Here is a 23,065-nt window from a genome sequence, read left to right as displayed (position 1 = left end):
GAATGGTGTCCATATGAAAAAGCAATATTGTTTGTTAATATTACACTTGGAAGGAGGTCAATTTCATATCTCTATTTTGAAGAAAGACTTAAGAAACAGAAATACAATTTCTAGTTAATAACATGGAATATTTCCTCTTTTCTTCCACCCTTAGGATTTGCATTTATACAACACCCAAGTTTAATGTTCGAACAGGAAGTGAAGACCCTGTACAACAGCATTCTTTCAGACAAGAACTGTTCAGTAAACTTAAAAATCCAGGTGTTAAAAAACCTCCAGACCTACTTGCAGGAGGAAGATACACGTATGCAGCAGGCAGACAGAGACTGTAAGTGCTGAGTTCTTCTGTGCTGAGGCAGGCAAAATCTAACTTTTGTGCATACAATTACTATATACATGAACTGAGTAATTTAAGATTGTTATTTAATTAGTAATACTGTACACAAGATATCTTAGAAAAAATTTTAAAAAATCATTATGTGCATAGGTGTATTGACACGTGTAGCTTATTATTTACTTTCAGGATGTATTAATCTTGAAAGCAATCCAGAATGCATAATTGCTGTAATGATGGTAGTAATACTTTTTATCAAAATATTCTCTAAGTTTAATTAACAGATACAAAATAAGAAATTGTAAAAAATAAAACCTTTATTCAGGAACAAGTCTTTAAATTTGTGTGACTTTAATTTTTTTAAGTGTATTTGCTATCAGACTGTTCTATGTTTCATAAGATCATAAACTCATTCTAAGATGGCTGAAATGTCTTTGTATTATAAATCTTAAAGATAAGTATGCATCCAATAATAGCAAAGTAAATGATTATACTGTGGTGAGTGTGCTATTGCTTTCGTCTTTTTTACAGGGAAAAAAGTAGCAAAGCAGGAAGACCTGAAAGAGATGGGTGATATTTCCTCAGGGATGAGTAGTTCCATCATGCAGCTATATCTCAAACAGGTCCTTGAGGCTTTCTTTCATACCCAGTCCAGTGTACGCCACTTTGCTCTAAATGTCATTGCACTGACATTAAACCAGGGTCTCATCCATCCTGTTCAGGTATGGTAACTTTTTGTGATGGTTTTTTGATTTTTTTGGGTCTTCAGGTTTCAGAGCTTTTTACACTTACTAGATACATTTTTAATTTCTCTCTTGCAGCTATGTTACAGTAATCTCATTGTAGCAAGGAGCCTTTACAGAAAGTATATTTTGAAATTTAGATTCCAAATGCTGTATTTTCTTGTCTTTGGAACAAGATCTAAAAGCCCAGCCAGTGCCTAAAGTGCATGTGCAAATGTACATTAGAGCATATTTCTGTTATGAATTTCAGGTGTATGCCAAGCTCTTTTCTTTAATTCTTTATCCTGAGAACTGTGACAGCTTGCCTCCACCTCAATTCCCATGTCCTCCAAACACTATGAAATTCCAGAGTCAATGTCAGAACTTCAGTTATCATCTCCACTATTCTTTGCTTACATAATATTTTTGTAACTATTTGTTTATAACACAGCCATTGTGCATGTTCAGTCATAACTGGCAGTGTGTGGTTTGGGTTTTTTTAAATGGCAATTTTTGTAGTGTAAATTGACTTTAGAGTTTGAGAGAACTGGAAATACTCCCTGAAACCTCACATAACTTCTATCATTTATAATGCCTCTGAGTCTCAATGGATATCAGTGACCAGTGGTGTCACTCAGGGGTCTGTATTGGGACCAGTGTTATTTAATACCTTCGTTAATGACACATACAAAGGAATTGACAGTACCCTCAGCAGGTTTGCAGATGACACGAAGCTGAATGGTGCAGGTGACACACCTGAAGGACAGGGCCATCCAGAGGGACCTGGACAAGCTCAAGAAGTGGCCCATTGGAATCTCATGAGGTTTAACAAGACCAGTTGCTGGTGCTGCACCTTGGTTGGGCAATCCCTGGGATCAATCCAGGCTGGGGGATGAACAGATTGAGAGCAGCCCTGGGGAGAGAAACTTGGGGGTGCTGGTTGGTGAGAGGCTGGATATGCCCCGTCCGTGTGCGCTGGCACCCAGAAACCCCCTGTGGACTAGGCTGATCCTACAGTGTGGCCAGCAGAGAAGGAGGGGATTCTGCCCCTCTGCTCTGGTGAGACCCCACCTGCAGTGCTGCCTCCAGCTCTGGGGTCCCCAGTAGAGAAAGGATATCAACCTGTTGGAGCAAGTCCAGAGGATGCACCAAGATGATCAGAGGGATTGAGTACCTCTGCTATGAGGAAAGACAGAGAATTGGGATTGTTCAGCCTGGAGAAGAGAAGCTTTGGGGTGACCTAATTGTGAATTTTCAGGACCTGAAGGGAGCCAACAAGAAAGATGGAGAGGGACTTTTTACAAGAGCATGTAGTGAAAGGATGAGGGGAAATGGCTTCAAACTGACAGGGAGTAGGATTTGATTAGATATTAAGAAGAAATTCTTCCCTATGAGGATGGTGAGGCCCTGGCACAGGTTGCCCAGAGAAACTGTGGCTGCCCCATCCCTGGAAGTGTTCAAGGCCAGGTTGGATGGGGCTTGGAACAGCCTAGTCTAGTGGAAGATGTCCCTGCCCATGGCAGGGGGTTGGAACTAGATGACCTTTAAGGTCCTTTCCAAACCAAACCATTCTATGATTCTATGATAACACTGGTCTTTTGTGTATTTTGTACTATTTGCTTGAAAAAAGTAGTCAGGTAGTAAGTTGCATAAAGCTTCCTATTCTAGTTTCTGCAGTAGTCAGAATATGACATAAACAACACTAATAAAAGAGCAAGAGTGAGAAAGAAGAGATAGAATGACTCTAAATAATAATTTAATTTGTTTTTTTTTCAAGTGTGTGCCATATTTAATTGCTATGGGCACAGACCCAGAGCCCTCTATGCGAAACAAAGCTGACCAGCAATTGGTGGAAATAGACAAAAAATATGCTGGGTTCATTCACGTAAGTAATTCTAATTTATCATTTTACAAACTACTGTTGCATTCTCTGGTGACTCAACACTTGGATAGGCCTCAGCTGCAGAAAAATAATATAAATAACAAATAAGCAATAACAATAACTATAAGCAATTGTAAAGAAGATCCCAACTATTTCCCCTGTTTGGAGATTTCTGTTTGTAGAAATAGAAAGGATATAATAATTTGAAGCATCTCTTCCAGTCTAAAAATTCCTTTAATTTATAAACCACAGTAGTGTTTTCCTCACTGAATAGTATGTTAAGAGCATTTATTTGATAAGAGGTAAGGACAACAGTTTCATAATGTTTAGCAATTATTTTCCTGTATTAACAGAGAGCACTTTGTAGAAGTAGAGGTCAATATATATGTATTAGAATATTAAGACATCAATGCTTTATAAATTATAATCTAAGCAGAAGGCACATAGGAAGGTTTTAAGAACTGAGGGATGTTGCTAAAAGGAAAATCTGAGGGCTAAGTGAAGACTTGTGGAGTTGTGGCATAGGGACAATAGTTCTGCTAAAGAGGTGAAATTGAGTTGCAGCACCCCTTCCTTATTTCAGACGGCCTCAGTCTTAGTTCAGTGTGTGTACTACATTGTGGGACTTTATAAATCTAATTGTATTCCACTAAAATTTGAGCATTGTGCTGTTCATTGCCTCCAAAGAGATACCTAACTGAAGTCAGACCTCATCACAGTCTACAACTCCCTTGTGAGAGGAAGAAGAGGGGCAGACAATGATCTCTTTGTGACCAGTGACAGCACTCGAGAGAACAGCTGGAGCTGTGTCAGGGGAGGTTTAGGTTGGATATCAGGCAAAGGTTCTTTACCCAGAGGCTGGTCGGGCACTGGAACAGGCTTCACTGGGAACTGGTCACAGCACCAAGCCTGACAGAGTTCAAGAAGCATTTGGACAACACTCTTGGCACATGGTGTGATTCTTGGGGATGGTGCTGTGCATGGCCAGGAGATGGACTCAATGATCCTTGTGAGTCCTTTCCAACTCAGCATATTCTGTGATTCTGTGAATGAAGTGGTGATTGGCGGCCATCTTGGCCACAGCAACCACTGAGCAATTGAGTTTACAATCTCTGTTGCCAGGAGGAAAAGTGCCAGCAAAACATCAACTCTAGTCATGAGGAGAGCAAACTTCAGGCTTCTCAGGAAATTAGCAAGTAAGGTCCTCTGGGAAAATAATTTTGCAGGCGCTGGGTCCATCAGTGCTGATCACTTTTTAAATATCTCCTAAGGGCCCAAGAGCAGGCAATTCCCAGATGTCAGAAGTCAGGCAGGCAAGGCAGAAGTCTGGCTTGGCTGAACAGGGATCTTCTCTTGGAAATAAGGCAAAAAAGGAAGGTGTGTGCCCAGTGGAAGCAAGGTCAGGTGGTATGGGAAGAATATGGAGATGCTGCTGTCACTGGAGGGTGAAAATCTGTGTGGCCAAAGCTCAACTGGAGTTGAAGCTCGACAGCTGGGCTGGTTCTGGCTGGGGTAGAGTTAATTTTCTTCCCAGTGGCTGGCATTGGGCTATGTTGGGGTTTGTGCTGCACACAGAGCTGATAATAGAGATGTTTTTGTTGTTGCTGAGCTTGCACAGAGCCGAGGCCTTTTCTGCTCCTTGTACGCTAGGGAGGGGGCTGGGGGTGCGTGGGAGGTTGGAAGGGGACACAGCTGAGACAAATGACCCCAACTAACCAAAGGAATATTCCAGACCATATTACATCATGCTCAGTATGTAAAATGGGGGTAAGAAGGAGGAAGGGGAGGACATTTGGAGTGGTGGTGTTCATCTTCCCAAGTCACCATTCTACAGGATGGGGCCCTGCTCTCCTGGAGGTGGCTGAACACCTGCCTGCCCTTGGGAAGGGCTCAATGAATTCCTTGTTTTGCTTTGCTTGTGTGTGATGCTTTTGCTTTCCTTGTTAAACTGTCTTTCTCTCAACCCAGGAGTTTTCTGCCTTTTACCCTTATGATTGTCCTTCACATTCCACCAGGGTGGGGGTAGAGAGGGGGGTTGAGCAAGCAGCTGCGTCGTGCTTAGTTTCCAGCTGGGCTTAAACCATGATTGTGGGGGACAATAAAAAGAGCCTTTTAAAATATGTCAGTAGTAAATGGCAGTGCAAAAATGACATTGGCCCATTCCAGGATGAGAATGGCCACCTCACAAACAGGGACATGGATGAGACAGAGATGTTTAATGATTTCTTTGCCTCTGCTTTCAACACCAATGACAAACCAAGGGGGTCTCACTGCCCTGAGCTGGAGGACCATGACTGTGAAAACAATCAAATCTCAGTCAACCCTGAAAATGTGTGGATTCTGCTGTTCCAGCTGGATCCCTATAAGTCTATGGGGCCTGATGGGATTCATCCCAGGCTACTCAGAGGTGCTGATGTGATCACAAAACCTCTCTTGATGATTTTTGAGTGGTCTTGGGAATCTGGAGAGGTACCAGCTGACTGGAAGCTGGGGAATGTTGTCCCAGTTTTCAAGAAGAGGAAGAAGGAGGCCTCCAGTCTCGCCTGTCAGTCTCGCTTCAGTGCCTGGTAGAGTTATGGAGGAGATGATTCTGGGAGGTATTGAAAAACACCTGAAAGACAATACAGTCATTGGTCACAGCCAGCACAGCTTCATGAGGGGAAAATTCTGCTTATCAAACCTGATTTGCTTTTATGACAAGGTAACCCACCTAGTTAATCCACCTGGTTAATCAAGGGCAGCCAGTTGATATAATCTTTTTGGATTTCAGCAAAGCTTTTGATACTGTCTCTCCCAGGATCCTTCTGGACAAACTGTCCAGCCCCCAGCTGGATAAACACGTCATGCGATGAGTGAGCAACTGGCTCATGGGTCAGGCACAAAGGGTTATAGTGAATGGGGTGACATCAGACTAGCAATCTGCCACTAGTGAGGTTCCACGGGGCTCTATCCTTGGCCCTGTGCTCTTCAACATCTTCATTAATGACCTGGACACAGGACTGGAAGGGATACTGAGCAAGATCGCAGACAATACAAAACTGCGAGGAGCTGTTGACTCCCTCAAAGGCAGGGAGGCCCTGCAGAAAGACCTCGATCAATTAAAGGACTGGGCAATCACCAACCATATGAAGTTTAACAAGGGCAAGTGCCAGATTCTTCTCCTGGGATGAGGCAACCATGGATGTACAGACAGACTGGGGAATGAGAGGCTGGAGAGCAGCTGTGGGAAGGGACCTGAGGATCCTGGTCAATGACAAGCTGAATATGAGTCAGCAGTGCTCTGGCAGCCAGGAGGGCCAACCATTTCCTGGGGTGCATCAGGCACAGCATCACCAGCAGGTCAAGGGAGGAGCTTGTCCTGCTCTGCTTTGCACCGGGGCAGCCTCATCTTAAGTCCTGGGGGCAGTTTTGGTCACCACAATATAAGGATATAAAGCTATTAGAGACTATCCAAAGGAGGGCACAAGAATGGTGAAAGGCCTTGAGGGGAAGCCATACGAGGAGCAGCTGAGGGTCACTTGGTCTGTTCAGCTGGAGGAGACTGAGGGGAGACCTCATTGCAGTCTACAACTTCCTCATGAAGGGAAGGAGGGGCAAACACTGATCTCTGTGGTGACCAGTGACAGGACCCAAGGGAATGGCTGGAGCTGTGTCAGGGGAGGGTTAGGTTGGATATTAGGAAAAGGTTCTTCACCCAGAGGGTGGTCAGGAACTGAACAGGCTCCCCAGAGCAGTGGTCATGGCCCCAACTCTACCAGAGCTCAAGGAACATTTGGACAAGCTCTCAGGCACAGGGTGGGATTGTTGGGGTGTCCTGTGCAGGGCCAAGAGGTGGACTTGATGATCCTTGTGAGTCTCTTCCAATTCAGGGTATTCTATGAATCTATGATTCTTGAAAATTGTTTAAATTTGGGTAGCTGGCTATAGTCGGTAAACACATCATCTATATGTTTCTAACAGAAGTTAATTTGAAAGCAATTCACAATACATTTTAATCTCTACCACAAATTCTGTTTTAATCTGTATGCTTACTCAAAAGGCAGTAGTGCACCTCAGTGCGTGTTTAAAAGTTAAACTTCAGATGAGGAACCACTTAAAGGGAAAAAAGATTAAGAAATAGCTAGAAGTTTTTGTTGACAGGCATTTGTTTAATTTTCACTTTCAGTGTTACTGCTTGAAAGCAATGATTTAAATAAAAATAAGTACTTTTCCATTTCAGATGAAAGCAGTGGCTGGTATGAAGATGTCTTACCAGGTACAACAGGCAATCAATACCTGCCCACAGGATCCTGTAAGAGGTTTTAGACAGGATGAATCATCCAGTGCATTGTGTTCACACCTATACTCCATGATTCGAGGGAACCGTCAACACAGACGAGCATTTCTAATTTCCTTACTCAACCTCTTTGATGATACTGCAGTAAGCACCACATTTCCTTCACTTATAAAGAAAATAAAATATACAATTACAACCTTAAATTCTCCTTTTGCAATATATTGTTATGACATAATTATTGATAGCTTTGTTTCCCTAAGGTACTTTGTTTTGCTTTATAATATAAGGTATTTACTCATTCAATACCTTTCTGTACTCAGTTTGGTTTGTTTAGGAATAAGGTATCTTTAGGTATGACTAAATTTTGCACGTATATATATATATATATATATATGTTGTTTAGAGTGCATTTGGGGGGGGAATGTAGAATAAAATTTGTGATCTTTTTTTTTTTGTTTGTTTTAAACTGTTGGGAACACAGTATAAGTGTATAATAAGATATTTGTATGTATATTTATATGTATTTTTTTTTTTACTTCCAGAAAACAGAGGTGAATATGCTCTTGTACATAGCAGACAATCTAGCCTGTTTTCCTTATCAAACACAGGAAGAGCCACTGTTTATAATGCATCATATAGACATTACACTATCAGTTTCTGGTAGCAACCTACTACAGTCATTTAAAGAGGTATGTGCATTTATATTTTAGCATATTTATTATGGTGGTGGCATAAGCTTCTATATAATTTGGTTGATTTTTCAGTGAATATAGTACTATTATTATGATATGGACCAGTATTGTTAGTTGGTAGCTGGTAGTTAAAAAAAAACCAACCCTTTCTGTTCAGACCTGTATCTGGTAGACACTAGTTAAAAACTTTCCTTATATTGCTGCTTATGTTATTAAAAAAGAATGACAATTTTTGAGATATGAATATTAAATCTATATAATTACCTAATATTACTGAATTAATTGGAATTAATATTAGTTGCATGCATAATTTTAATAACAGAATCCTATTTACTTTTTCTTTTGTTGTCAAGTAGCTGATGGCAGTTCCATGTGTGTCACCTAGGAGAATTTAAATACATTATTTATTGTAAGAACTGAGTGTGCAATATGTCTTTTTTTAAGGTAGCATATAAGAACCCGAATAATGGTATAGTATCTGTTGCTATGGCAATACACAACCCTCTAAGAAAAAGGCCTTTGTTTCTTGTGCTGTGTCCAGTTTTGGGCTGCTTAGGACAGGAGAGACATGAAGCTCCTGGAGCAGGTCCAGCAGAGGCTGTGAGGATGATTAAGGGACTGGAGCACCTCTCTCATGAAGAAAGGCTGAGGAAGTTGGGGCTGTTCAGCCTCAAGAAGAATCATCTGTCAGGGGACCTTATCAATGTCTGTCAGTGACTGCAGGGAGGGGTCAGAGAATGGACCAGGCTCAGCTCAGTGGGGCCCAGCAATGAGACAAGAGGAATGGGCAGGAACTGATGCCCAGGAAGTTCCACCTGAACATGAGGAAGAACTTCTCTGTGCAGTGACTGAGCACTGGAACAGATTGCCCAGAGAGAGTGTGGAGTCCCCCTTGCTGGAGATATTCCAGACCCATCTGGACACAATCTTGTGCCATGTGCTCTGGGATGACCCTGCTGGAACAGGGAGGTGGGACCAGATGACCCACTGTGGTCCCTTCCAACCAGACACATTCTGTGATTCTTAAAGACTTCAGTGTCTTCATTTCCTGGACAACTTTAACAGTAGACGGTCCAAAATGTCAGGAAATAAACCCATTTCTAGAATTTCCAATCTGACTAGTAAGTACAAGTCAGAATTGATACCTGGAAAGTACACTGCTTTGAATTCTCACCCTACCAAAGTCAATTTTTAATCTGCTAGAAAGAGATAGCACATTCTTTAGATGGGGGACCAGTATGTAGAGGATGACATCCTACTTGGGACATCTTAAATTCTGTGTTATGAAAAAGCATACTATGTGCAGTAATAATGCAGGTATGAAATTCTGTAGCTCTACAAGTAGTGGAACTGAATATTATTAATACTGTCTATGCTGATTTGAGGGTTTCTCTGGTCAGCAGTGTAATTAGTGTCATAGGATTTTAACAGAGACAAGGATTAAAACCAGCTTGGACTAGTTTGTACCAAGGTACATATGAAAATATATGTAACATGCAAAAATTCTATTCAGGTGAAACAAAAATGAAATTTTCTTCCTGATTTATTGTATTTGGCTTTAACTTCATTTTACTGTCTCCGATAACAAACTTGAGCAGTCTTTTTAAGAATAACGTGCCAGTGGAGTACTTCTTGCTTTAGTTCTTCCTGTAACCACCTTGCAAAAAAGTTGGACTTTGGATCAATTTTTCAGGGACTTTGAGTTATAATTCAGCATCTTTTTTGTCATAATTTCAATCTTTGAATATAAAGTTATGAATATCAAGTTATGAATTAATAACATTGTTCAGAGAATTTTTCCTAATTTAAGTCAAAAATTATTTTTTGAAAGATTTTTTAGAAATGTACATGATGCTACTTATCCTAATTTTGGAACGTGTGTTAACTTCTCTGTCTCACAGTCTATGGTGAAAGACAAAAAAAAGGAAAGAAAGCCTTCATCAGACGAGGAGACTGAGAGTGACAGTAACAGTGGTAGTGAGAGCAAAAGTGAGGAGGAAGCTTCTAAGCCTCGGAGGTTACGGAAACGAGTAAACTCTGATTCAGATTCTGATGAAGAAAATGATATAAATGCCGTGATGAAATGTTTACCAGAAAATTCAGCTCCTTTAATTGAATTTGCAAATGTCTCCCAAGGCATATTATTACTTTTGATGCTGAAACAGCATTTAAAAAACCTCTGTGGATTCTCTGATAGGTAAGGATATTTAGACAATAGGCCATCTTGTTATCTAGTGAGTTCTTTGTAAGGATTAAGTTTGGAATAAGTTGGAGGGGGGTGTTTAGTTGATTGTTAATAATTGTTTCAGCAATAGATTTGTATAAGAGAAAAACATAAATAGGTTGAATGTAATGAAACTGGGTTAGAAAAAGTAATGATTTCATTTCTTACCAGGATGTCTATTATATACAGAATGGTTAAAATATAACTACTTATATTGAATATTTTTAAAAGCTTTTCCTTGAAATTGTTTTGGACTTTCCTTAAAAGCTCTTTGTTCCCTATTGATCTCTTTAAACAGTAAAATTCAGAAATATTCTCCATCTGAATCTGCAAAAGTGTATGATAAAGCTATAAACAGGAAGACAGGAGTGCATTTCCATCCAAAACAAACTCTGGATTTTCTGCGGAGTGATATGGCGAATTCTAAGATCACTGAAGAAGTGAAGAGGAGTATAGTAAAACAGTACTTAGATGTAAGTAAAGTTGCTTTGCGGAAAATCTGAAATCCTTTCAAACTAGGTAACACAGTGTAAACTTGAAAATAGATGCTGATGTATTGGATGAACATTTCAAAATGTTACATTTCTGGTAATCTTATGTGATTGATATATGATAACTTACAATTTCCTTTCAGGATGATTAGCAGTATTACCTTTCAAAGTATTCTAATAAATTTAAACAGAATAAAAATTAATTTCAGCTGAAGGATATTCATCTTTGCAGAGTATTTTCTAATTTCTGGTATCCATCTTGTATAACTCTACCATATAACTTGTTCACTTTATCCCTGACTGTTTCTGTCATAGGAACAGACTAGATCTACTGTATTTACCCTTTTTTTTTTTTTTTTTTTTTTTCCAATTCTTTAAAATATTAACTAGAGAAAACTTGCAATTTTGGAAACACAGGAAGAACGCTTTTACACATCTACTAGAAAATGAAAGTAAAATGCTTGTAGAACAAAACACAAGCTGTTGAAGTTTGACCTTTTCTGCCATTTGTTTTACACTCTTTCTTTACCTTTTCATTCGGTTTTTTTTAAATGTAGTGTGATATGAATGTCTGTTTTTAAAGTTTGAATGTAAACTGATCTGGTTTTTGGGGGGCTTATTTAATAGTTCAAGCTCCTTATGGAACATTTGGATCCTGATGAAGAGGAAGAAGATGGAGAGGTGTCAGCTAGCACAAATGCTCGGAACAAAGCAATTACCTCACTTCTTGGAGGAGGCAGCCCTAAAAACAATGCAGCTGAGACAGAGGATGATGAAAGTGATGGGGAGGATAGAGGAGGAGGCACTTCAGGGGTGAGGCGGAGGAGGAGTCAACGTATTTCACAGCGTATTACGTAAAATTATTTTTATGCGATTATAAATGTCAGTCTATTATATTAAATGTACACCAAGTAATGTAATCGACATGAAAGAAAGCATTTTGTAGATAGAGATTCTCTACTTAACCATTTATACAACTTTTGTAGAAAGTTTAACAGAAAAGAATAAAAAACCACAAAATAGAAAATGAGATTTATCCCATATAAAAATTTATTAATTTTCCTTTGGAATGTACTGTGTGTTATCCTTTTTATTGTTGCCAAGTTTTTATGTAGCTTTATGATTCGTGTGTATATATAATTTTATATATCAATAAGAGATAAAGACACGGGTACAAATTAAGAGTATGTGGTTTTACAAGGATATGTTAACCCCTTGGCGCTGGCGGTCGCGGTGCGTCTCATTGCCGGCAATGGAATGTGTGCCGGGGAATCCCAACTCCCGGCGTCAAGGGATTAAAAGCAATAAAAGCAATAATTTCACTAAAGTTCTTTTGTGTAACACTTGGTCTTTTTTCCCCCCAATGTTTTAGTCATTGAGAAGGTCAAAACGAAATTCAGACTCTACAGAGTTGGCAGCACAGATGAATGAAAGTGTTGATGTCATGGATGTCATCGCTATTTGCTGTCCAAAGTACAAAGACCGACCACAAATTGCAAGAGTAGTACAGAAAACCAGCAATGGCTTCAGTGTTCAGTGGATGGCAGGCTCCTACAGTGGCTCCTGGACTGAGGCTAAGCGCCGTGATGGCCGCAAACTGGTGCCTTGGGTAGACACTATTAAAGAGTCAGACATTATTTACAAAAAAATTGCTCTAACGAGTGCTAATAAGCTGACTAATAAAGTTGTTCAAAATTTACGATCACTGTATGCTGCCAAGGATGGAACTTCCAGCTAATGAATTTGTACACACAGCCAAATTTACAGGAATTGAAATAACAGAAAAACTTGAGATATCAACTTTCTGGCAAAAAAAAAAAAAAAAAAAAAATAAGTTAAATGAAGAGTAAGAATGGAACCTGGGACACAGGAAAAAAGAAGGAAATATTTGGTAAACATTTATGTGGGAGCTTCCTTCGCTGTTGTGCAGCAGAAACTTCTCAGTTCATTTTTACTCCCACTGTATTATAGTTTAAAAAATTGTTTATACCTTGAAAAAACCTTTCTGTTAAAAAAATAAACAAGTGAATGTTGGAAATTAGTCTGTTAATGTTCTTAATAAAGTGTTCTTGGAGTTTAACCTAGCAGCGGATGGCTTTCTTTAGCGTAGCCCAGTTTCCAGGGAAGCATTGTTTTTACAGGCTGTAAAGTGGCAGAATCTTCCAGATATATAATTTTTTCTGTTGAAGAAAAAAAACCCAAAAAACACGCATGCAGTATCTATAACCTATCTGCAAGAGGAGTTTTTGTAAATGTAGATTTTGATGTAGTAGGTCACCCTGAAATAATACAAGAAAAGGGATCCCCAGCAAATCTGGTGGAATGAATACTGCAATAAATTTTTTTACTTCTCTTTGCTACTTGTCTGTTTCCATTTGAATTTCTTATTGTAAAGATCTGTTTAAATCCATTTATATTATTTTGCAGTCTTTTATGTAAAATTTACTATATTAGTGGTTTTCAAAACAAGACATAAAATATTGTTTATACAGTTTTATACGCTTTCTGAATAATTGGTATCTTTTTATTTTTATCCCTTAAAGGGTGTAAACACAAGTTAAATCCAGGGGTTTATTATATCCTACAGTATTTAGTATTAACTATATGATTTAGCACTGTGCCAAACACATTTTCAAGAGTACATTTTGATATAAAAAGAAAATATAGTTTATTCCTTGTATGCTTCAATTTCTTTCTAATGCTGTCCAAATGGTAATTTATGATAGTTTAAATTTGGGGGAAGCTGAATGACCATTTTTCTTGGGCTAACTGGCCGTGTACGCATTTCTCTAGGTTAATAGAGAGAGGCTTGTGTCAAGAGGAGCTAGCTACCAGTATCTGAGGAGTGAATGGGTATGAGTCTGGGCAATTATGCTACATTCCTTCACAAATGATTTTTTTTAAAAAAATGTTTGTATATTAGCCTATTTTTTTACTAATTGAAAGATGTTTTCACATTTTGTAAATTGAAAAAGTACTATTGAAAGCTTTCAGAAGCATTTGTTTTGACTATGTTGCTACAAGCCTTTCAAAAGCAGTTTGCCTTTCCAGAGAGTAACAAAATCTGCAGATTTGCAAAGAGAAAAAAATCTAAAACAACTGAACTTTTTAGGGACATATAAACCCTGCTATGTTTTCAAATATGTTTATCTAAAACAGTTGTTCCTTATTAAGTAAATATTTCTTTTATGTTTATTTTCTTTTATTAATTTAATTTGTGATAGGAGGTTGTTTTTGTGAAACTAGCTTGCAGAATTCTAATACATTATTCGATTTGTGAGGAATAGTATCAGTATTCCAAAATATTCTTATGTACAGAAAAAACATTAAACCAAATTGATTAATAATTCCTCAGAATCTAGTTAGTGATTGTTCCTGTGGGAAATGCCTTTTTACTGTTTCACCACTGGAATTTTTCTAAACAAAAATATTTTCTCACTTTTTTGTTTTCACAGTTAATGGTGTTTTCTTCACCATGCAAAAAGCCACATCTTATGCTAAGGTAGGTGTTGTTAAAATAGGGAGAAGCAGAAAAAGCAGAAGTCACCTCTGCAGTTCTGGAAGCAGGATATTTTTGTACCAAATGATGAAATACTGCATTTCTCAGGGCCAGGAGCAACTTTTATAGTGGGAGTTTCATAATTTGAGAATAGGTTGTATGATATGCCACATTACTATTAGAAAGAGTTAAAAATACTTCAAAAGGAAACTACTGAATGATTAAGAAAAAGAATTTCATACAGATGCAGTCTAAAATGAAGTTGTCACTAGTCTGTTAGACATTTCTGATGCTATTTATATTTCAGAATCTTATTTTTAATAGGTAATACAAATGCTTCCTTGTTCATAATCAGTTTCCTGGTCATGTGACTTTCCCAATAGCAAAGAGTGGCTTTTTATTTCAAATTGTTTGGTATTTATTAGGATAAAATTATCAGAAATAAATTATAATTAAGCAATAGAAACCTGAAGTTTAAAGCTGTCTTAGTTGAGAGGATTTGGACCATTACTATATTGTGTAATATGTCAAAGGGCATACATGCTCCTTGATGGTATCTGTTAGCTATACTAAATAATATAAATTTATAAAATTAATTATAGATTGTCAAATAAGATTTTCACTAGTTAAGAGTTGAATTTTCTCCTTCTGTACTACTCAGAATAATATCTAGCTTTGTTTTGTCTATCACAAGCATTCAGGTGACTTGCTGGGGAAAAAAAAGTGTAGCAGAGTTCATTTTTGGGAAACAAATTCCTGTTAGCCATGTATAACATGGGCTGATTATTTTCAGAGATTTGAAATTGAAGGCCCAAAGTTGTAGCTGTAATCTATGCAGTGCTCTGTCTCTGAGTAGCAGTCGGATTTTACCAACATGAACCACGTTATTGACAACAGCACGTACCAAGATTAGGGGGTTTTTTTGACATTAAAAAAAAAGTTTGTAAGAAAAGTGCTGCATTGCAGTAATTGACACAACATTTTACCCCTTTGTGTTTACATAGCCTTATATTATTTTTTTCACTGTATGGCTATAGATTTTTACATACGTAACTATAATGATTATTGGGGCTTTTTGTCTTTGAGTACAAGTTCTGTACATGGAAACTTGTTGCAATAGTTTACCTAACAAAGGGATATTTTCAAGCTTTTAGAATTAATGCTAACCATAATGTACTCTTTAAGAAAAGACAGACCATTCCACAATATAAATAAATAATAATTACTATCCTAAATCTTCCACTTCAGTGCTGTAAAATTGCAGAAAAATTATTATTTTCATTATCTGCAGCTATAAAAAATCACAATTGTTTATAACAAAATTTTAATTACAAATATTTTCCTAAATGATTCAGTATGCCCTTCTGTATTTTTTTTTCTCTATTGCTTATATTAACAGCTCCCAACATGTATAAAGGTAGGTGTGTACAATATTTCACATAGGTATTTTAGTGAGGTATGCCATTAAAAAGCTATTTAAAATTTAAATCAAACTGGAGCCTTTGTTTTGCTGTTGTGTTACCAGTGAGAATATTGTCACTGTGAAATAATTGGATTGTGATAAACATTAGCTCTAACACAAAGTACCTTTTAAGACTGAAATAGTTCTTAAATGTATTTGTGGCTCATGACAAAAAACAAAATTATGATCGGGTCTGACTCATCTGGTGCTAGTTAAACAGAAGGATGTTCTGCCTAAATGCAGGTGTTAATGCTCTAGGGTAATGAATGGATGGGTTCAATTCATCCTTACTGTAAAGATAAAACATTTTAACTGAGCCACAGACATGTTAACAGAGGTGAACTCAAACACCTAGTGCTTTTATGTGCCCAGCACTCCTAAGTTTTATGAGATAGAAATAGCAAGAACCCAAGGCACAAATTTTCCTCCACTCACTGAAGAACCACACAGTCATGGTTTAACTAAGCACCAAATGGATGCCACTCACTCTCCTTTGGGTGTAATGGGGAGAAAATCATAAGGGTAAAAGGCAGAAAACTCCTGGGTTGAGAGAAAGACAGTTTAACAAGGAAAGCAAAAGCATCACACACAAGCAAAGCAAAACAAGGAATTCATGGAGCCCTCCCAAGGGCAGGCAGGTGTTCAGCCACCTCCAGGAGAGCAGGGCCTGTCCTGTGGAATGGTGACTTGGGAAGATGAACACCATCACTCCAAATGTCCTCCCTTTCCTCCTTCTTACCCCCACTTTACATACTGAGCATGATGTAATATGGTCTGGAATATTCCTTTGGTTAGTTGGGGTCACCTGTCTCAGCTGTGTCCCCTCCCAACCTCCTACACACTCCTAGTCCTCTTCCCAGTGTAATAAATCGCCAAGCCAAATTCAGTCAATCAGAATTTAGAATTTTATTTTGAGACTTAAACACAGTCTCTGATAGCCACAATTAAAAGGGACAGCGTCAAATCCCAGGGTTTCAGCGCTGGGTGAATGCAGTAACAGACTCCGTCAGTCTGTCACCCCCTCTGTTCACAAATTGGGTCCAATACCGCTGGTTTTTATACAGTCTTTCGCTGAGAGTGGACTGAGACCGTAGGACTCCCCCTCCGTGGTAGCTTCATTAGGTATTCATGTTCAGGTCCGGGGTCTGTTGAATGGATTCTCAAAGTGGAACAATGCCATGATTGCCGTGTCCGGAGTAGGTTTGGAAATGTTAAATTGGGCCGGAACAGATGATATCGATCTGATCTAATCATTCAATCGTTAGTGCGCCCATCTCTGGGTGTTGGCTGTCTTGAGGCTTTTCCCGGCAGAAATTCTTTCGTTCCCCAACCCCTGTGTCCCTTTCGTGCAGTTTTTATCTCAGTTAACCCTAAACACACTTTAGGTTTACAGATCTTAAATCAGACTGAACGCAGATCAATTTTATGTTGCATATCACTACATTTTATCATGAATTAATTACATATTGCATTTCTTAACACGAATTAACTTTAGGTCATATATCACACCAGTGTGGCTGTACAAGGAGCAGAAAAGGCTTTGGGTCTGTGTAAGTGCTGTTCAGCAATAATGAAAACATCCCTGAATTATCAACATCACAAATCCAAAAATAGAATGGGAAGTCTTTATCAGTATTTGAGTGACTATTTAAAAAATTGTTTTGACTTCAAAAGAGCTTTTCTCCATAACTATACTTAGTGAAGCTGTGTTGAAATGCAAGGATTGAGAGACATGGTCTCTGCTATGCCAGCAAAGCAAAGCCAGTTTATTACACAAGTTCACCAGTACTTATAGGTCTCTATGGTCCATACAAAATTTTCCACTCTGGCCTCTTTGCCCTTGTTCCCTTAGTAACACAGTCTTTTTGGTTATCAAGTCCTTGTTACATTCCTGTGCTAGCAATGTCCTTGTTACATTCTCTCACATCAGAGTGGTCAGCATCACCAGACATGATGCTTTCACTTCTGTTCTTGGCTTGAGTTTCTCTCTCCCACGGTTTTCACTGTACCAGGGCCAAAAGGTCTGCAGTGCTACCCAGTTCAGCTTCTGTAGCTGTCTGGTCTTCCACATTGAAAGGCTCATATTCTTGTTTTGAAACAAAAGGGTCCTAGTTCCTAAAACCTAGAACAGTGATTTAACTGACTTCCTCCTCCCCACGGGATTGACTGTTAAACAGAATCCTATTTCTGTGTTTGTAAGGTAGCCTGTCTTTTGGAAACTGTAGTTATGAGCACTAAACCATTTCACATGACTTTGACTGCCAGGTTTTATTGTAAACCCCCCCCCCCCCCCCGCTTTTTTGGTCAGTTCATTTTCAAAGCACTTCCTTCTTATCCTTCTTCCAAAATATCTTCTGCATTTTTTTACCTTTCTCTTATGTGCAGTACTCTACCTAATTACAGGGGACTACAAAATTTGTTGGAAATAACCCAAGTCTATCACTACAGTTAGTTTTGAGAAACCATACAGGGAATCATCTGTTTCTTATTTTGACTTCATAAGTACAGACTGAAGAATTATCCATTATTTGGACAACAGCCTTCTATCTTTTACTTGTTTACTTATCTTGTAAAGGTTTCTGTTAGTACAGAAATAATACAGAACCTGAATTGCACTTAAATGGCTATAAGCCAGAAATACATATGTAGAGAAGAAATTCAATGGATTTGTGCTTCCTGCTTAGACTAAATGTGCTCTTTGAGCACAGGCAAAGTGCAATTACCTGAGAAAATCCATTTGTTTCATATTCATGAGAATTTTTTGATTCTGAAGAGTTCTATGTGGAGATGGATTTTCAAATTAAACATCAGCCTTGAACATCTCCCATCTGATGCATCCCTGGACTTCTGAACAGTACCACTTAATCTACATAGAAAACAACAGGTCAGATTCATGTAATACTAAATTCTCCATGTTTTGGATGGCTCATCTGTTTTTATTTGCTATCTGTTACAAATGGAGAGGGGAGAGCTTGGACAAGTCCCTGTCTCTGCCCATGCCTCTGGCAGTAGACAGTAGCTTTATTGAGGTGGCCAGCACCCAAAACCAATTTTCACTCACAAGTTATTAATAATGACCCATCGGGCCTATTACAACATGAATTATTTATTGAATAGACCAAGGAAAACAGACATAAGACTTAGACTTACTACACAGGATAACACAAAAAGAACTACTGGTAGATAGATACAGTGCATGATTATAGAGGTACCTTATGTTCCAGCTAATGAAGAAATAGTATAGATTAGAAGTCAATGTCACTTGCCAACAAATGATAGTAGTGTGTAGAAAATCCCCTTAATTTCTCTGAGTCCCCTGGAGAAGTAACTTGATGTGAATGTCTTTGTCACTGAGAAGAACTTTACACACTCAGAGAGTGTATAAGAGATTTCTGATTTCATGAAAACCATAATGGTCTTTTATAGTTGTAAAAGTGCTTGTGTTCTGAAGTCACTAATTTTAGTTTTTCCTTTCTCACCATTCAAGTGAGGATGTGTATTGCTGGCTAAGGAGGTTCTCAGCTGAGATAATTCATCACATGACAAACCATTCTGGTCTGATTTTAGCCGTATGTGGTGGGGAGATAAGGTTTTGCTGTATCAGGGGGTGAAAGGTCCTGCCACACTGTCCAAAAGTACTGGTTGGAAATAAAAATGCACATAGGGATATTTACACATTTTATAAAATTCTTAGTTCCAAACAGCTTGTTAGTAGGTCAGAAAACTCAAAATTTTAACAAAAAAATATTTTAGAACTCATCACCATTTGTGATTATTTGATGTGAAAAATGAAGCTCACTCCTCAGTTAAATTTTTAAAAATTTAATAAAGGACAATAGGGGACAAAATCAGTAAAGCAAAAGTAACAGTGTTGGGTGCATAACCATAGCCATAGCCAGAGGCACACCAGCTAACCACAGCAACCCTTCTTATATACCCTTTCTATTGCATCAGTCAAAAACATATTCATAAAGATTATACATCAAACATTTCTTTGAACTAGTGTACATGTTCCAGGAACTTTTTAGCATGGCCCCTCTTCTGATCCACCTTTTTAGAGCATGTGCAATAATCATGGATGTGGTTTTGAGGGTCATCACCCCCCACAATGGCCCCCTGTTCTGTGGTTTCAGCAGGTGACAGTTGTTGATAGTCAAAGCAGGGGTCCTCGTGTTATAAATACATATTATATTATTGGCTTTTCACAAATATTAAGATGAATGCTACATGTATAATGTTAAAATAACTTTGCTGTATGGAGATAGTTTTTATTTCTGCTATTAGCAAAACTTAGACATAGTAGTGATAACTGATATAGTTATGCTTGAACTGTCTGCTTGGTTGGGATAACATCCAGTGAGCATATGATGAGGACCCTGCTACTGATATGCCAACTATCAGCACCTGCTGCCTGAAGAAAGTATGGACCAAAACCCAAGTGCAGGTGATAATGAAGCAGGACTAAAACCACAGCCAAGAAACATGTATGCTCTAAAAAGGCGGACCCAAGGAGAGGCCATGCTAAACAGTTCCTGGAATATGTAAACTAGTTTGTGGAAAAGTTTGAATATGCATAATGATTTATGAATATGCAATAGACTGATGCAATGGAAAAGGTATTTAAAGAATGTGTCCAAAGATAGTAGGTGTGCTCTTGGCTGAATGCCAAGCACCCAGCCGTTAACTCTTTGCTTTATTAGCTCTATCTCCTATTGTCTTTTATTAAACTTTTTAAATTTTACCAGGAAAGTAAACCTCGGTTTTCACACTCATCATGCCTGTTCCTCAAATGTTATCTGACCATGCAGATGGTTTAGTTATTTCAGTTATTGCAAGTTAACCACAAGTATGCTAAATCAACATCAGCTACTTTAGAAATATGTCTGTTATTTTAATTATTTCCAGTTAGCCACATAAATAAAAGCATTAGTTATTATTTCACAACTATAGCTACTTCTGCAAAAGTGAATGTGAAAAATGAGATTCACTTTCTTGGTAAAATTTACCAAGTTTAATAGAAAGACAATTAGGAGACAGAAAAGCAAAATACAGCCCAGTGCTTGGAATTCAGCCAATAGCACACACTAACTCAGAAAACACATTTTAAATGCACCAGCATGTTGCATATTAATAGACCCCCATGCATTGTTCAAACATTATTTCTCCTTGTGGCTCCATCCTGTCCCCACACTCCCTGATAACGGCGAGGCAATAAATTCTTCCTTTGGGGTTCTGGTGTCTGCCACTGTTATCTTCATCCAGATAGAATAACCCAAGAATACAAAGAATTTCTGGATTATCTCTTACCCTTCTCTAAATTAGTGTTGGGGGTTAAGTTTTCCTGTGGAATTTTTCCCCCCCATAAGTTGCTAGGAGAGTAAATACTGATAGTTAAAGGGTGCTTAACCTGGACAAAAGGAGTGGATCACTTAGTTTAGTGGGAGCTGAGGGTGGGGGTTCTTTTTTTGGCTCTCGGTTTTCCAGGGAGGACGGTCGGGCAACTGGTAGCTGCGTGGATTCCACGGTTAACGGAGGCATTCGGTCCTAAGAATTCTATCATCTGTTGGAGCGCCCAGGAATTCGGAGTTTTTTCGCCTGCCCTGCTGGATTTTGGGTCAGCCCGGGTCCAGCTGCCCCAGCTTCTCAGTACTGCTCACTTTGCCTGCCAGGACACCCCCCTGCCTGCTGGGGACACCCCACCATTTCCAGCCATCAGCCCGGAGTTTCCACCGTTTCAGTTTGGTGCTCTTGGGGGTCCCAAGAGATCAGACTGCCCGGGACTTGTGAGACAAAGCCCCTCGGGGTTCTTGGTTCTGTTTTATTATTATTATAATTGCTGTTGTCATTTGTCTGTCCTGTTATATTTACTAGTAAAGGACTGTTATTCCTTTCCCCATAGCTCTGACTGAAAAGTTTATTTTAATCTTCCAAATTATAATAACACGGAGAGAAGGGGTTGGAATTCCCCATTTCTAGAGAGGCCTGCTTCTCCCTAGCAGATACCTGTCTTTTCAAACCAAGACAATAAGCTACAAAAAGCATTTTATATATCACACTACTACTATTTCTGAATCTTATTAATAGCAGAAATAAAAGAAACTATATTCATACAGCAAAGTTTTCCAACATTATACATATAGCATTCATTTTAATATTTGCAAAAAGCCTGTAATATATCTACTTAAAACAGTGTACATTATATTAAAATACACAACACGTAGCATCTACTTTTATATTTGCAAAAGTCAAAACTATGTTTATCACATTTGATTAAACTTGTGCCCAGTTGTCAGAGGTTTTTGGAAAGGCAGAAATTTATTCCTTACATAATTTATTCATGAAATAATTTATTTCTCTAAAAATTCTGTCAGCTATGTTCTCAAAGTATCAGTAGTATTTTAAAATCAAAACACCACAAGGAAGGGGGAAGATTATGTTCTTGTCTTAGTTTTAGATAATTTTATGGGGCAGAAACTCTGAAATAAGTTACCCCCCCTGTAGCGGCTCTCTGTCTCCCTCGGAGCTTGTGCTCTATTTTGGCTAGCTTGAGAGAGAAACCACTTCAGAAGGAATCTTCCTTCCCAGGGCTTTAAGCTACCCAGAGGCAAACTTTCTCGTTTAGAGAGAGCTGGCATCCATAGATGGCAAAAGGAAAGAGTCTGCTCTTTGTCCAGGGGAGATCATGGCTTTATTCAGGGATCCGGCCCCTTTTGAGTCCAGAGCCCAGTCCGGTCCCCATCCCCATCCCGGTGCTAAAGAGGGCTCCCCTCCCTCTTCCCAGGGCTTTTACCCAGGGGGAAGGGGCTAGAGGCAGGGACAAGCCACTACCCAATCAGGGACAAGGTGGGAGTGGAGCAGAGTTGGGTTACAGTCCAGTGTGGGAGGATGGGTGGGGCAGAGCAGGGACAAACCTCTTGATACATTTTCCAAGGGAACGTAAGAAACATTACAAAACCCAATATAAAAATGAAATACAATATAAACCCAATTAATGCACTACAACACCCCCCCCCTTAGTTTTCAACCTCTCTTCTCTAACAATAAGGAGAGACAAATGCAGAAATATGTAAGTGAAAAAATAATGGTTTACTAAAAGAAAATAGCAATAACCAATTGATACAAAGGTGCTGAGTCACGTGCTTCCCCCCAGAAACAAAGAAAACAAGATGGCAGCCCCCTGGGGAGCCCATGTGGCCCAGAGGACAAAAGACAAGATGGCAGAGACTCCCATTGATGGACCACATGGCCAAGAGAGAGAACAAAGTAAACAGCATGGCAATCGATCCTCAGTGTTTAAAGAAAACAAACCCTCTCCCCACCACAAACAAACAAAACAGCAGGGAGCAGGGGAAAAACAAAACCTGGGAAAAACTTTTTTTTGTCCAAAATGAGTCAATGCTACTGCGGTGCTGGCGCAGGCTCCTATTTAGTAGCTTGGCAGGCTTTTGCTCTGTGGCACACTGGCAAAAAAGCCCTGGACTGC

The 23,065-nt window shown here is 38.8% G+C and overlaps 1 protein-coding gene across 4 annotated transcripts in view; it reads left to right on the top strand.

Annotated features, from left to right (window-relative positions):
- Window positions 1-12,912, top strand: part of LOC120747602 (nipped-B-like protein) — a 196,730-nt gene extending 183,818 nt beyond the window's left edge. For 3 of the 4 annotated variants that reach the window (XM_040053619.1, XM_040053616.2, XM_058424290.1), the window contains 9 exons: window positions 155-328; window positions 866-1,056; window positions 2,834-2,941; window positions 7,158-7,358; window positions 7,757-7,903; window positions 9,808-10,103; window positions 10,429-10,603; window positions 11,249-11,434; window positions 11,994-12,912. In XM_040053619.1, coding sequence (XP_039909553.1) covers window positions 155-328; window positions 866-1,056; window positions 2,834-2,941; window positions 7,158-7,358; window positions 7,757-7,903; window positions 9,808-10,103; window positions 10,429-10,603; window positions 11,249-11,434; window positions 11,994-12,359 — 1,844 coding nt within the window. In that variant the 3' untranslated portion in view covers window positions 12,360-12,912. Of the gene's footprint in view, window positions 1-154; window positions 329-865; window positions 1,057-2,833; window positions 2,942-7,157; window positions 7,359-7,756; window positions 7,904-9,807; window positions 10,104-10,428; window positions 10,604-11,248; window positions 11,949-11,993 lie in introns of those variants that run through there. The other variant, XM_040053618.2, reaches the window with a different exon arrangement.
- The last annotated feature ends 10,153 nt before the right edge of the window (window positions 12,913-23,065 follow it).

This window comes from Hirundo rustica, assembly GCF_015227805.2.
Source record: "Hirundo rustica isolate bHirRus1 chromosome W unlocalized genomic scaffold, bHirRus1.pri.v3 SUPER_W_unloc_1, whole genome shotgun sequence".
NCBI classification, from domain to species: domain Eukaryota; kingdom Metazoa; phylum Chordata; class Aves; order Passeriformes; family Hirundinidae; genus Hirundo; species Hirundo rustica.
The sequence above is the reverse complement of the archived record's forward strand: the minus strand, read 5'-3'. Positions and strand labels throughout refer to the sequence as shown.